The following is a 14,515-nucleotide window of genomic DNA, read 5'->3' on the forward strand; positions in this document are numbered from 1 at the left end:
AGGCAAAAGAAGCAAAAGCAAAAATAAACAAATGGGACCTAATTAAACTTAAAAGCTTTTGCACAGCAAAAGAAACCACTGACAAAATGAAGAGACAATCTATGGAGTGAGAGAAAATATTTACAAATGATATGACTGACAAGGGATTATTATCCAAAATATACAGACAGCTCACACAACTCAATATCAAAACAACCAACCAACCCAATCAAAAAATGGGCAGAAGACCAGAACAGACATTTTTCCATAAAAGACATACAGATGGCCAACAGGCCAAGTAACACACTATTAAGCAAAACCACTTTAAAAAGTGGCTTTCCTTCTCCCTCCCACTCCCCTCCCCACACCGTCACTCATATTAGAAGTTAGTAACACTCAAAGGAAAAAAATCTGAAAACTACTAAACACTAATTTTTTATTTTATTGGACAAAGCTTTGAAAGCTTTTGATACTTATTCTCTAATTATAAGGCTGTTCAAGTTACAAATTTCCTCTTCCTCATTTCTATGACTGTTCTTATACTCAATACCAATAAGCAACATTTTTTCATTGAAAAGAAACAATTCCCTGAAAAGCCTGGGAAATATCTAGTTCTGACAAAATTTCTGGCCCTTTAAAGTCAAGTGTCTAGTTTGGATGTAGTGGGAGCACTGTAACCGGTAAAAACCTAAAGATTTCCCCAAAGTTACGTAGAGTCACTGGGGCTTCAAAGGCCTATCTGGTACCAGGACCAGGTTCTCTTGTTTGATGTAAAGTTATTTAAACCTTCATGATGACCCTGAACTGTTCCCCCACAGATGTGATGAGAATCAGAACGATCTGGTGAATCGGGCCCTCAATTGCTAGTCTTCCTTTTTGGAAAAGACCAAAGAAACTCCTTCTGGCCCCTTGGTCTGTTCTTCCTTCCTTAGACCCACTAGAGAATTAGTTACTCTGGATTACGGCAGGAGGACAAGTCTGCCGCTCAGGCAGGTATGACCGCTCTAGGATCAAGGCAAATCCCTAAAGTTCCCCTTGGGATTCCCCCAAGACGGCCTTTGTAGACAAAGTCTAGCCTCCCTCTGTATCACTTATAGGAAGTTCAGATGACTGTACATCACCTGTCCTAATCTGGGAGTGGAGGCGCTGGGGCAGGGTGGGCAGGAGCCTACTGAATGACGGTCAGAAACTCAAAGGAATAAAAAAATAGACTCTGTTTTGACTTTATCTTGAAAATTCATCCTCAGTAATAGACGAATTTTAATATGACAGACTCATACTTTCCTAAAACTTCACTTTAAAAATAACTGATGAATGATTAGAAAATTAGAAAACAACACAAAAACTCTACTCAGTGCTCTGTGGTGACCTAAGTGGGAAGGAAATCCAAAAGGAGGGGATATATGTGTATGTATGGCTGATTCACTTTGCTGTACAGCAGAAAGTAACACAGCATTGTAAAGCCACTATACTCCAATAAAAATTTTAAAAAAGAAATCTATTTATGTCCAGGAAAAAAAGGAAAAAAACATTGTTTTATTGATTTATAAACATTCTTTTAAATTCTTATTTTCCTTAACAATTTTAGATCATAAAAATTTTTTTGCATATACCTTTTCTCATCTCCTGTATTTCCACTCAGTGGGAAGAAAAACCTACAAAAACTAAAGATTCACCCAAAATGTAGACGCCACTCATCATGTGCGAGAGTTTATGGCAGGTCATAATTGCATGTTGCCTATTGTATGACCATATTGATGTCAGTTATATATGCTTTTGTAACTTCTAAGTAGGGACCCAGTTGACTTTATTTGCTGTAGGCTGCACCTAGAGGAGCACCAAGTGAATAAACAGGAAAAAATAAATCACTGGTTATCAGTAATTTGCTGCTCCACCACCAATAAACAACCATCCTATTTTTCTGAAGTTACACCCTTGGTTCTCACGCCCCCGTCCTCCCTGGGCGGCGAGCACGGGGCACCTGGGCACCTGTGAGGGTCTGCCGTGAACCGGCCACGCGGCTCCTTGACTGGGCGCGGGGCCATCAGTGCAACCCTCCTGCCTCGCCGGCCTGGGGCCTCGCTTGTGCCCAGTGCCTGTTTCTCTCCCCGCGCCCTCCTGCCTTTCTTCGTCCGCTGGCTTCCTCTAGCTCCTTGAGGCCTCCCTCTAGCTCCTTGAGGCCTCCCTCCACCCCCCGCAATAACCACGCAGGCCTGCGATGGCCACCGGGACCTCTCGGTCCTGGGCCACACCCCAGCGGTAGATCCCACGATAAACGAGCACACGCGCTGTGTCTTAGTTCAAACTTCCCGACAGAACACGACTGGCCCAGACAGGCTTTTCGATCCAGACACGCAGCATCTGACTTCGTAGGTCACCCCGATCACGATCCCTGCAGTGATTCCTAGCATCTTCTGTTCAAGCTCCCCCAGTGATTCTAGCAGAGAATCAGGGCTGAAGCAGGCTGACTGGGGTTGGACTGTGCTTGAGGCCAGGACCCATGCCTGGTCCACTCACGAGGCTAGAGCAGGATGTGTGTACAAAGTGTCACCACGGCTCCAGTGGTGCACTGTTTCCTACTGCTGCTGTAACGAATTTTCACAACTTCAGTGGATTAAAACAACACAAAATTACCATCTTACAGCTCTGGAGATCAGACGTGTGAAATGTTACCACGGGGCTGAAATCCAGGCGCTGGCAAAGCTCTGTTCCCTTGGAGGCCCCAGGGGAAGGTCCAGTTCCCAGCCTTTTGCAATGTACAGAGGCCACCTGCACTCCTTGGCTTGTGGCCTCTTTTCCTTTCTTCGGACCAGCAACGGTTGATGGATCCTTCTCACATCCTATCACTCTGACACTCCTTCCTCCCACTTAAAAGAGCCCCGGGATTACATGGGGCCACCAGACAGCCCAGGATAACCTCCTTCTCGTGAGGTGAGCTGACGAGCAGCCTTAATCCTCCCCTTGCCCGGTCACACAGCACATCTGCGGGTTCCCAGGGTGAGGATGCAGACATCCTCAGAGGGGCTGTGATCATTCTGCCTACACACGGATTCTACAGAACAAAACGTACCCTGCGGGTAGTTTCACTTAGAAGAGACTGTGGCCAGGCAGGCACCTCTGATGTAACCCTGCGCACGAGGCATGGTGTGATTATTAAAACCTCAACAGTTCATGTTGGTTTTCATCACTTAGACCTTATGCCAATAGACGTTTCAGCCATAAGAAAACAAGAGACTGAAAAAACATTCTCGTGGAGATATATGAATGCACACAGAAATACTTTCACCCTTCAATAATTCACAAGGTATCCTCCTGTAATTATACGAATTTATACATTTTGCCAACCACCACTACCAAAAATCAATTATAATTAGTTCAGATTCCAGAAGAAATCTATTTTGAAGCACATTTTAAGCAATTTCCAAATTACTTTTGTTTAGCCAATGATTATAGACATAATATATCAAAAATATACCAATAATGATGCGCTACAATTCTTCTAAAGAAAAAAAAAAACTCATCCATAGTGTTTCTTCTCCAAAACAAATAAAAGCACTTGAGTTGTTTTTAAAACCACTCTCCCCGGCTTGACGCGGCCAGGATGTGAAATTTCATGGAGGATTTTCTCATTATTAACAGAGGTTCTGAAAATTTAACTGTGAAAACCTGTCATCCAAAATGCAGTGTGAACCATCTAAACTGAAAAGGAGTGGGACGAAGTGAGAAAATAAGATCACGACGTAAATGTAAAAGTTAGGGAGAAAGACTGCAACTTCAAAAAGCTCTGAAGGAAAAGCATTTTCATGCATATGTGAGTCTTAAGAAATAGAATATTTCTTGGGTATTTCATATTCATGTTCAAAATTAGAGTAACAGGAAGTCCTCTCTTCCTTACGCTTGTGTTTGCTTATATTTCTATAATCTGTGTATGCAATGTGTACATGGCACTGCGTACGTGTAACCATCAACTCATCTGCTGACCTCAATCTGGAAGTCAATACCTGCATTTTAACCTTCAGTAGGTTAAAATCAGCAAGTCTCACTAGCTTGGGGCTTGATTCTTTGATTCATTTGGAATATTATTCAATCAACAAACATGTATTGAGCCTCTATTCTAACGCCGGGCATATCACAGGTGCGACCTAGTTTTCAATTCGTTACACTGAAAAATAATTAGTCCTGTCCAAGTTTAATGCATAATTCACATTTTTGAAAATGCCAATTATTTTATCCTCATTTTTAATAAGCTTTTAAAAATGAACACTACTTTAAATCTACACGTTTGGTGGTACCTAGTGACTTGTGAACTGGTCAATGCTAACTTCGTCACATGAAGCTGGTAGCAACAGACCAGTGAGGGGGCCACAGCTGATTGCATGCTGGGAAATTCAAGAGGGAGGGTGGGAGGGAGGGAGGGAGGCTCTCTTTAAAGCTGCAGGCCTCTTCTCTGGACAATCACATAACTACTGAATTGAAATCAATTTGCTAATTTGTTGAACTATGTCACTGGTAATCAGAAGAAAGGAGTCCCGAGGCAGGACACTCACTCAGACTGCTCAGCTGACGTATGATGGCGGCCAGGGTGCTGTTGGTCACACACTCGAGTTCACTGGGGATGCCCTCGGGCAGGGCTCCCCGGCACAAGTGCCGGGGTTCGATGTTCCTCTTCACTAAAGGCATGGCTCACAATCTGAAAATTAAAAAGACAGTTTTAAAAGCTCATATTCACGTTTTAACAAGCCTAGAGTTTCAACTCCCTGGAAAACTGACTCTTTTCCAGGAATCTGCATTATCCTGTCATTTCTATGTGAGAGAATCGGCTCAATATGCAACAGATGTTGAATTCCTTACGTGAATGCCATAGACTTCAGAGATATATGGACAGCACAATCCCACTTTTATAGAAAAGGGATGCACGCGAGATTTCCAGTGAAGCGTTAGCGACTGAATACATGCATTCTTACCCTCCCCCACTCCGCTAAAATGACGAGAGAGAGGAAAGGCACAAGCCCACACGTACTAAGAGAGGAAAGGACACAACAGCCCAAAACCACAGGCAGCGCTTACAGACTAGGACACAGGAAAGGCCGAACCTGGGCTGCCAAGGAGGGAGCAGGACGGAGCCCACCTACCTGGGCGAAGGGTCACCAGACACTCAGGAAAGCCTTCCCCGTTATCCTGGGAATTCAATCCACTTCTCTCCTCAAAAAGTACGTTATACATCCAATGACATCTCAACGTTTTGTTTAAGGAGGTATATAGAATTTCAAGCCTACCACCTATACAGCAAATCTACTGCCCCCTACAGCAGGAGAAAACCCAGTGACTGGGACACACTGTCACCCTGACAGGGCGCCCACAAGGCCCAATTCACAGGAGCAGCACCAGAAAAGCCAAGGAGCCTGGTGGCGTCTGAGCAATTCTCGCTACATGAGACAAATAATACCCTGTTCAAGTCACTGTTGCTGGGTGTTCTGTTACTGAATTAAATTTATTCCCAACTGGTACAACGGCTCACCTCAAGAAGCCGGAACTAGCGAGGCACACGGTAAATCTTTCTTTCCTTCCTCCCTTCTCCATTACCTCTGTTCACGCATCCCATAAACACCTGCTGAGCACTGACCCGACACCGGGCAGTGTGCAAGGTGACGAGGACCCCGTGGTGAGTGAGACAGACAAGGCCCCTCCCCGCCCCCCCGGGGAAGTGAGACATCGGTCCAACCGCCCAGGTCAGTGGACTCAGGCTATGAAACCCCCTGGGGGACCCTGGGCAGCCTCTCTGTGGACGTGACTGCTGAGCTGAAATCAGAAGGGTGGACAGGGGCTATCTCACAGGGCTCTAGCAGAGGGTGAAAGGTGGGGGCAGCTGTAGAGGAAAAGTTCTGCTCAACTGGCCAGTGTTTTTATCGACTATTTCCGCCTCTTGTCCATTAAGGGGCTGGTTGAGCACACCGACCACATCTTCCAACCCAAATACTACTTCATCCACCGACCTAGGTGCACAGCCTGTGGTACATCACTTCACCCCTCCATGCCTTCCTTTCCTCCCCAAAAAATGGGGATCACAACGGGACCTACCTCACGGAGTGAGGACTTAATGTGTTATTACATAATAAACCACTTAGAACAGGGCCTGGCATATAGGGACACTCAAACAATGTGACTAATTATATTAATTTTATCATACCTCATATGTTGTTATGATGTTAATTCTGACTCTGATTATAACAATAAAAAAGGAACAGTTCACTGGTTGAAAATAAGGCTGAACCACAGAAGACGGATAACAATATCTACATTAAAATTATGTCTAAGAACATATATACACTACTATGTATAAAACAGGTAACTAATAAGAACCTGCTGTATAGCACAGGGAACTCTACTTCACTTTGCTGTCCAGCAGAAACTAACACAACACTGTAAAACAACTATGCCTCAACTTAAAAAAAAGGAAGGTAGAACTGCACGTAACCTCAATAGTCGTGGACCCATCAAACACTGAGCACCGACTGTGTACCGGCCCGATGCTGACGTCTGACACCTTCATAAATTCAAGTGGGAGACTGAGAGGTACCAAAGGAGAAGGGCCTGGAATTATCTAGAAACTGGAAGAAGTGAGGAGAAGCCCCCGACCCTTTCAACTGAAAGCCTGTGGGCCTCCTTCCGTGCAGACACTGCGGTGTCCACTGGGCAGGGTGGGTTTAACAGGCCTCATGATGCTCTCACTGGCCTTCCAAGGCCATTCCATTCCCCACTCCCATCCAGAGCATCAGACTGGGATGTCCCAAAGCCACATCACTGATGGGAGGATATCTGAGTCCTATTTGGGGGACTAGTTTGGGGAAGTCGGGCACCCAAAGGAACTGTTAAGAGTCTGGTTCATCTCAGTGATGTTAGCCATACTTCTACATCCGTTCCTAAAATTGTTTTTCTCAATGTACACATATGCTGACATTAGGAAGACATGGGCACTGTCTCCCACCCCGTCCTTAAACATCTCATGATTATTAAGAATAAGAAAGGGACCAGGTGGTGACGAGAGAACCTTTATATGCATAAAAATAAACTAAAAATTTCCCAGAATGCCAGAAAAAAGAAATGATGTCAAAGAAGAGGTACACATCCAAGGAAAGCGTGTTAAACTAGGAAAATTCTAGATACACTAGTCTCTAGTCAAACGTGTAGCTATGATTTATGCCATTTCTTCCTGGGAGAATCAATTAGAGCAAGAGGCTGGTAACGAGTCATAATAAACTAGAAAATCTCATAAGGAAAAAAAGAAAAATCATTAACAAACTTAATAAAAGCATAAAGTATAGGAAAGAAAAATACTGAGAACCAATCAGCAGAGACTGGAGAACTAGCAGGCAATTAGGCAACAGCAACTACCAGGTACATAAAGAGGCAGCGAGCACTGCGGGGGCGGGGCGGGGGTCGAGCTTCTACAGACGCAGGTGAGCAAGGGATGCGGACGGGACCGCAAGGCTCTGAACCCACCTGCTCAGGACGCTGCTCAGTGAGAACGGCCCATGTGTGAACTAGCTCTCGAGTAAGTTCTCACAAGAGGGTTGTACAAGGGCTTGGGGTAGACATGAGCTCGGAGCTGAGCGCCGACTGTGTATATAACATTCTCTTCCACGTGCATTTGTATTTATTCAAGATGGAATGTCCCTCCTTCCTCATATTTTTCGACCTCTGACAGCCCCAAAACTTGCCAGTTTGACACCCCCCGGCCCACCACCCATATTTCTTTGGATCCGCCGTCGTTCAGATACACAAAATCCTAACTACACACGCACCCCGCAGACGTCCCCCCTGCACGTGCAAAGCAGGCCAAGCGGTCATCACCTTCCCCTCCTTCCCTGACTGGGTGGCTCTCCGACGTCAGATGTGCCGTCACGTCGTCGTCCTGGCGTATCTGGAGCTAACACCGCCGTTTCCCACAAGCCGTCCTGAAAACCACACCAGCCTTTTCGGAGCCTCCCCTGCCCTGCCGCCCTGCCCCGCCCCCGCTGAAGTCCTTCACGTTTCCACCTGAGACACCCTCTCCGGCATCGGTGAGCTGCCTGGAGCCTCCGTGTGTCCCTGACAGACGTGCTGAAGGCGCCCACCCAAACACTCGCCTGTGATGCTATCAGGGCACAGAGGAGAAGAGCTTAAGTCTCTGCAGGGGCATTAACCACATCTTGTCTTTTCTGGATTCTCATGCTTCGACACCTGAGCCCAGGCTCAGCCTGCAGGGGCTGCCCCTCCCGGGACTGACCAAATCCTGAACTCGCCTCGCCATCCAGCCCACCAGTGCAGGGCCCTCGCCACCACCTCCACTGCTCCCAGCAGGCCACCTTCCGCCTGCCCTAATCACCCGGGCGCCAGACACCAGGGGTGACCTCACACCCCAGAGCCCCTGAGATTATTCAAATGAGCTCCTCCTAAACCCGCTCACCCTGCCTCACCCGTGCCTCCGAGAAAATCCACAATACAGGCTCCTTCCCCTGATCCCCCCCCCACTCCCTCTGCCTCGACGGCCCTGGTGCTTCCCCGTGGGGCCCCCGCCCCTGGGAGCAACTCACTCTCTTGTCAGTGGCAGTTGTCTCTGGATCCACTGGCTTCACTACACCTCGTGTTTCCTATTAACACACCATATTCTAAACAGTGAGAGGTCTGAGAAGGATTCAGAAGAGGCTGCGTTGTCAGACGCTCACACAGCTCCCCGCTTACTGTCCCCAGCACCCCGCAGAGCCGGTGTGCCTGCACTGGGCCAGCACAGACGGCGTCTCTCCCCGCAGGGCAGATCGTAAACTGCCCAGATTTCGGGGCTGAGTCTATCGACTCTGTTCCCCACAAAGCCCTTCACAGCCCACACCATGGCTCGAGCACCCCAATGATGCCTGCTGACCTCGTGCCCATATACATACACACACACATGTCTATCTGCCCCTCCCTGGGCACCTGGCCTATTGTTCAGTAGTTCAGCTCTAATTAATCCCAGCCTTCACTTCTCACTGTCATTATACCTAGATGTGGGGTTCCCGCACCTGTCTAAATACACAAGACAACAGAGAGAGAGGACATGCTGCCGTCTGTATAATTTTAGAAGAAGGGTTGCATTTCACAGATCCTTTTGAAAGTTCTAATCACCCAGCAATGACTTTTATGGCTTTCCTGTCAGTGTGAAGTACTCTAACAGATGTATTTTTTCCCAGACAGCCTTTATCTGACACGAATCCAGTTTTGAATAAATGGAAGCGCAAGGAAGAGGTAAAGGAGAAAATGTTGAGTCAATCGATTCTCTTGAAAACGCTTTGCAGTTACAGAAACAGACATGGAATGAGCGAATCCACCCAGTCACCAGCAAACAACTTCCATGCGCTTCACCAGCCCATCCCTGGAACGTCCCAACCATTCTTCAAAGCCACCCTGCGTGCTAAGAAAAAAATCTAACACTGCTAATCAAATGCTCAAGGACTATCCGAGGTAGCATGAGGTTTACTGCTAAGCCTGCAGTTTGTCCAACTTTTCTGGGAAATGTCTCAGTTTACAGACACAACCTGGTTCACGCAACTGTGAACTAGATTCCAAGGCACGACCGAAACCAGGCCAGGGTCCCTCCCCAGGAACCTGGAAGTGGGACCACGATGTCCAGATTAGTTGCTGCTCTTTGGAGCAGCAGAGATGGAGCACTCTTCACCACTTGAGTGGGAGGCTGACGGTCAGTCTGCAGCAAGAAATGAGAACGGGACAGCTGAGGGGAACCAGCAAAGACCAGACAGCGACGGGGCTCCCAGTGGCTCTGCCCAGGCTCCTGCAGACCTCAGCCAACCAGGACGGAACCTTCTCCTACACCCCCACCTCGGGGTCGGACGTGCATCACGCAGGATGCCTCTTCCAGCCTCCTCTCCTCTTTTCACACAGGCACATCCCCCATCAAACTTTTGCAGGTGGGATCCCATAAGGACACAGAATAAATAATATAAGCGGACATTAGACTCTGATTTTTGTGTCACCTTTTCAAAATAACCCCAAGTCAGTGTGTACTAATTACACCTTCCGCGGCTTCCTTACAGGCCGTGTGGAGGCTCACGTGAAAATGTGTGCTGGGCAACAACATGTAAGATACTAATGATCTTATTACTTTAATATCACGTTCATTACTGAAATAAGATACTTAATATTTTCCATCTAATTTTGCTTATTGTACAATTAACCTAAACCTGAATTTTTCCTGTAATTTTACTCATTATGCAACGAAATGTCTGCAAACTGGCATTTAACTTCTCCAAGTAGTACTCTTGTGATTAAAGTCAAAGGATTAAAGAATTTCAGAACCATATCAATGTGTTTTCTACTTTCAAACTTTCCTATCTTCCAATAACTTATTTCACCTCTTTTTAGAATTCCATAAACTGAAACTCTTCCGTTTTCCTACAGCATCATTAATTGGAATGCTTCTTTTTCTTAAAAAAAATTATAGAAGCAATTCCACAGATGTTTAAAATAGTAAGAAGTTCTCAGAATGTCCCTTTCCACAGCCATTCCTGTCCATGTGAACCATCTGGAAGATCTCTTTCGGGCGAGCAGTCGACTTAGTAATACAAACACAATGAGTGGGTTTTTCCAGATATCCCACTGCTGGTGGTTTTCAGTTGAATTTCATTGTGTTCAGAGGACAGGCTTTGTCTGACTTTAACTCCCTTACATTTGCTGAGATTTGTTTTATGGCCCAGAAACCCACGATTGTGATCATTCCCCAGTTTATATTACGATTGTAGAAAGGGTTGATTGGATGCAGAGTGATTTAAAGAAAGTGCACTAAGTCCTTATTACATATTTAAAACTATATTACTGATAGCCCTGTCTGAGTGTATAAAACTGACAAAACTGTGATGGATTTCTGCCTCCACCCTGCAGCCATAGAGACTTCCTGAGGCTGGAGAACACGCACAGCTCAGGAACCTGACGGTGCTAATGATGCTTTCTTTTCTGCTCCCGACGTGCTGGTAACCTCTGCTCCGACTGCCACAGGCCTGGCAGTTACAGCGCAGCACGTAGCAGAGGAAATCACGCGCCCAGACTCTCCTGCACACAGCAGACTACACGTGTGCCTACTGCACATGTCTGGATTTTTAACCACATTGACTTGTATGTAGGAGTTGTGTCCTCAGAAAAAACGTGATCCCAGCACATGTGGCCCCATCCCTGCACCCACCCAGAGCCAGTCCTCTGATTCCCACCATATTTCCCGCTGTGCCCCTTTTACTGTGAGGGGCAAGGACCGTGTCCGCTCCTCCCTGGCTTTACGGGACCCCGCCTGCCTGCTGACATTCCCCGGAAGGTACCCCCAACGCCGTCACATTCCCGCAGCCAGAGGAAGAGCCTGGGCCTCCTCAGCGCCCACCCTGTTCTGTGGTCTTCTAGAGCGACACTGCCTCACCTCTTTTACGTGAGCTTCAGAGGCAAGTCATGATGAAGTCGGGGGGCGAAGTGGGGGAAAGACTGCATAAGTGTAACAGTTGTGTTTCACTGGGATAAATGTCTAGGCTTTGTTACTAGAACATGGTCTGTAGGCTCCTGCATGATGAGGGACAGAAAGGCGCAGAGGAACCGGAGGCCCTGGGTTCCAGGCCCAGTTCTGCCACCAGCACTGCGTGACCCTGTGCAGGTTTCTTAACCAAGGTGGGCCTCGGTTTCCTCCTCCGAAAAAACAGATTTGCTCTCACAGGGCCCCCGAGCGCTGGCGCGCTTTCTTTCCTTCCAGTTAGATATACAGCTGGCTTCCAGAAATATCCACATTGGATTCAAACTGTGCTCCAAACACCTTGTGCATTTTTGTTATACTTTAGCCAATGGAAATACAAAGAATAAACATCAAAAATAAGACAAAATCCCTTTCCTGGAGGAAGTAATGGTTCAGTGAGAGAGGCAGGCATATCAATAAAGTTACAATCCAGGGTGACAAGCACTAGTTTAAGGTATTTCTCATACCTGGGAAATTAAAACACAACTGGAGGGCTTCCCTGGTGGCGCAGTGGTTGACAGTCCGCCTGCCGATGCAGGGGACACGGGTTCGTGCCCCGGTCCGGGAAGATCCCACATGCCGCGGAGCGGCTGGGCCCGTGAGCCATGGCCGCTGAGCCTGCGCGTCCAGAGCCTGTGCTCCGCAACGGGAGAGGCCACAACAGTGAGAGGCCCGCGTACCGCAAAAAAAAAAAAACAAAACACACAACTGGAAAGACTCCACTGGGGGATGGGGAGGTCACACCGCTTCACCGACCCTGCAGCGCACGCTCAGCACACGGAGGCTACTCAGGAAACATCAGGTGGTAGAGGAATGCAGTTCGTTTCCAAGGGTTGGAAAGTATCAGCTCGTTTTTGCTCAACAGCCTCAACAAGTAAATAATAAGTACCCCAGGGGAAAAAAGCAGATGTATGTCTATGGAATAACATAGTGATATGAAACCCCTGTCAAGTGCTTATTTTTGGAGGACGCTCAGAGAGAAGAAACGGTCGCTTGTCTTTCATGGGCTACAAAACATCACCTGGACATTTTTTCAGGTGGACGCTAACATCTGGTTCTAACTGAAAAGGCAGAGAGTAGAGGTCGAGGCTGAGATTGCTCTGCACCAGCGTGTTCACCACTGGCTCCCGTCTTGTTTTTGTCTGCTGTAGAAAGAAACCTCAAGGCCAGAAAAAGTGAAGAAAATAACCTACCACGAGTGGGCTATGGAGAAGCAAGTGGTGAAGAGCATCCAGTAAGTGAAGAACAATCCGTGGTCTCTGCCCCGTCCTCCTCTCCTGGGCATCACGGGGGTGGCCATGGGGCTCAAGAAAGCTTCTCTTCTAGAACCTTCCACCAGTTATCTGCGTATCTATATTGAAATTGACTTTTAAGCTCTGTTATGTCCTTCTTTAGTTTGGACTGGGTTTTTTTTTCAATTTAAAGTGATGAAATAAAATTATTTTTAAGGCAGAACAAGAAAATGTTTAAACATAAAATTTTCTCTGCCATTTGAGCCACTACCCTCCCCCCCTCTTTAGTGTGCACTTTGCATCTGTATCACACATTATATTAACTGGATCCCCTTAAAGACACAGGAATGCCTGCTCACCCAAAAAAAGCAACTTCCTACTGGTGCCAGTGATGCAATGACTTAGGAATAACACTCCTTTCTCAATCCTGCAAGAGGTCACCGTGACCCACGACTCGCCTTGTTGGGCTCACAAACTGTCAATATGTTCCTCTGATGTATGACTCTTTGTCTCAAAAACTTATATAACGTGTGCTTTGACCTCCGATGAGCAGAGTCTTCAGAGATTTCTAAAAGACTGCCTCCTGGGTTATAATCTTCAGGATGGCCTGAATAAAATTTTCTCTTTCTTTCTTAGATTGACTATTGATTAATTTTTCATCAACAAATTGCTAAATTCCTTTTAGATGTAAACCGCTTTAAAAATATATTCGTATTTTATTTCTAAGTCATTTTATAGTGTCTTGGTAACCATATAATCAGACACTCAGTACATTTGGGACTGTAGGATATACTTTATATTTGAGCCTACACCTGTTTTCTATTTCTCTGTTGCACATGAAAGTTTATTCTGATTCACGTTACTAATCCAGGAACCTCAGAGATGCTTTCACCGGGAACTGCCTTCCTTCCCTGTTTTGACCAGCCAGACAAAACCAGCTACTTAAATAAACTTTTTTTAAGATAAATGGAACCTGGGAGATCTAGACTGTAAAATAATCCCAGTCACTCCCAAAAGCTTCATTCTAGAGTAAAGGGGGAAAATCACTAGTAAAATGGATGAAAGTACAAATCACTTATTGAATGAAGGTCTTATATGCAAAACATACAAAGAACTCTCAAAACTCAGTGATAAAACTATCCAATTAAAAACATGAGCAAAATATATGAACAGACACTTCACAGCAGACAGACAGATGGCAAATAAGCACCTCAAGGACATTTCACACCATCAGTCATTAACCATGAAGGAGATGCAAATTAAAACCACAAGGAGATAGCACTGCACACCTATTAGAATGGCTGAAGGCAAAACCACTGACCACACCAAACATCGGTAAGAATGTAGAGAAACCAGAACTCTCTGCTGAAGGGGATGTAAAACAACCCAATCACTTTGGAAAACAGTCTGGCAGTTTCTTAAAAAGTTAAACGCACACTTATCAGAATGACCCTAGGAACCATTCCACTCCCGGGAATTTATGCAGAAGAAATAAAAGCATATGCCCAGGGACTTCCCTGGTGGTACAGTGGTTAAGACTCCCAGCTCCCAATGCAGGGAGCCTGGGTTTGATCCCTGGTCAGGGAACTAGATCCCACAGGCATGCCGCAACTAAGGAGCCCGCCTGCCGCCACTAAGACCCAGCACAACCAAATAAATTAATTAATTAAAAAAGAAAAAAAAGCACATGCCCACACAAAGACCCGTACATGAATGTTCATACAGCTTGATTTGCAAAAGCCAAAAACAACCCAAAAGAGAAACGACCCCAAAACCCATCAACGGG

The 14,515-nt window shown here is 46.2% G+C and overlaps 1 protein-coding gene across 1 annotated transcript in view; it reads right to left on the reverse strand.

Moving 5' to 3' along the window:
- The window catches only part of WASF3 (WASP family member 3), a 91,995-nt gene that overhangs the window by 34,758 nt on the left and 42,722 nt on the right, over positions 1-14,515 (reverse strand). Inside the window, exon 3 of the mRNA XM_082675668.1 lies at positions 4,527-4,669. Coding sequence (XP_082531794.1) covers positions 4,527-4,659 — 133 coding nt within the window. The 5' untranslated portion in view covers positions 4,660-4,669. The remainder of the gene's footprint in view (positions 1-4,526; positions 4,670-14,515) is intronic.

This window comes from Grampus griseus (assembly GCF_964374135.1).
Source record: "Grampus griseus genome assembly, chromosome: 18".
NCBI lineage: Eukaryota > Metazoa > Chordata > Mammalia > Artiodactyla > Delphinidae > Grampus > Grampus griseus.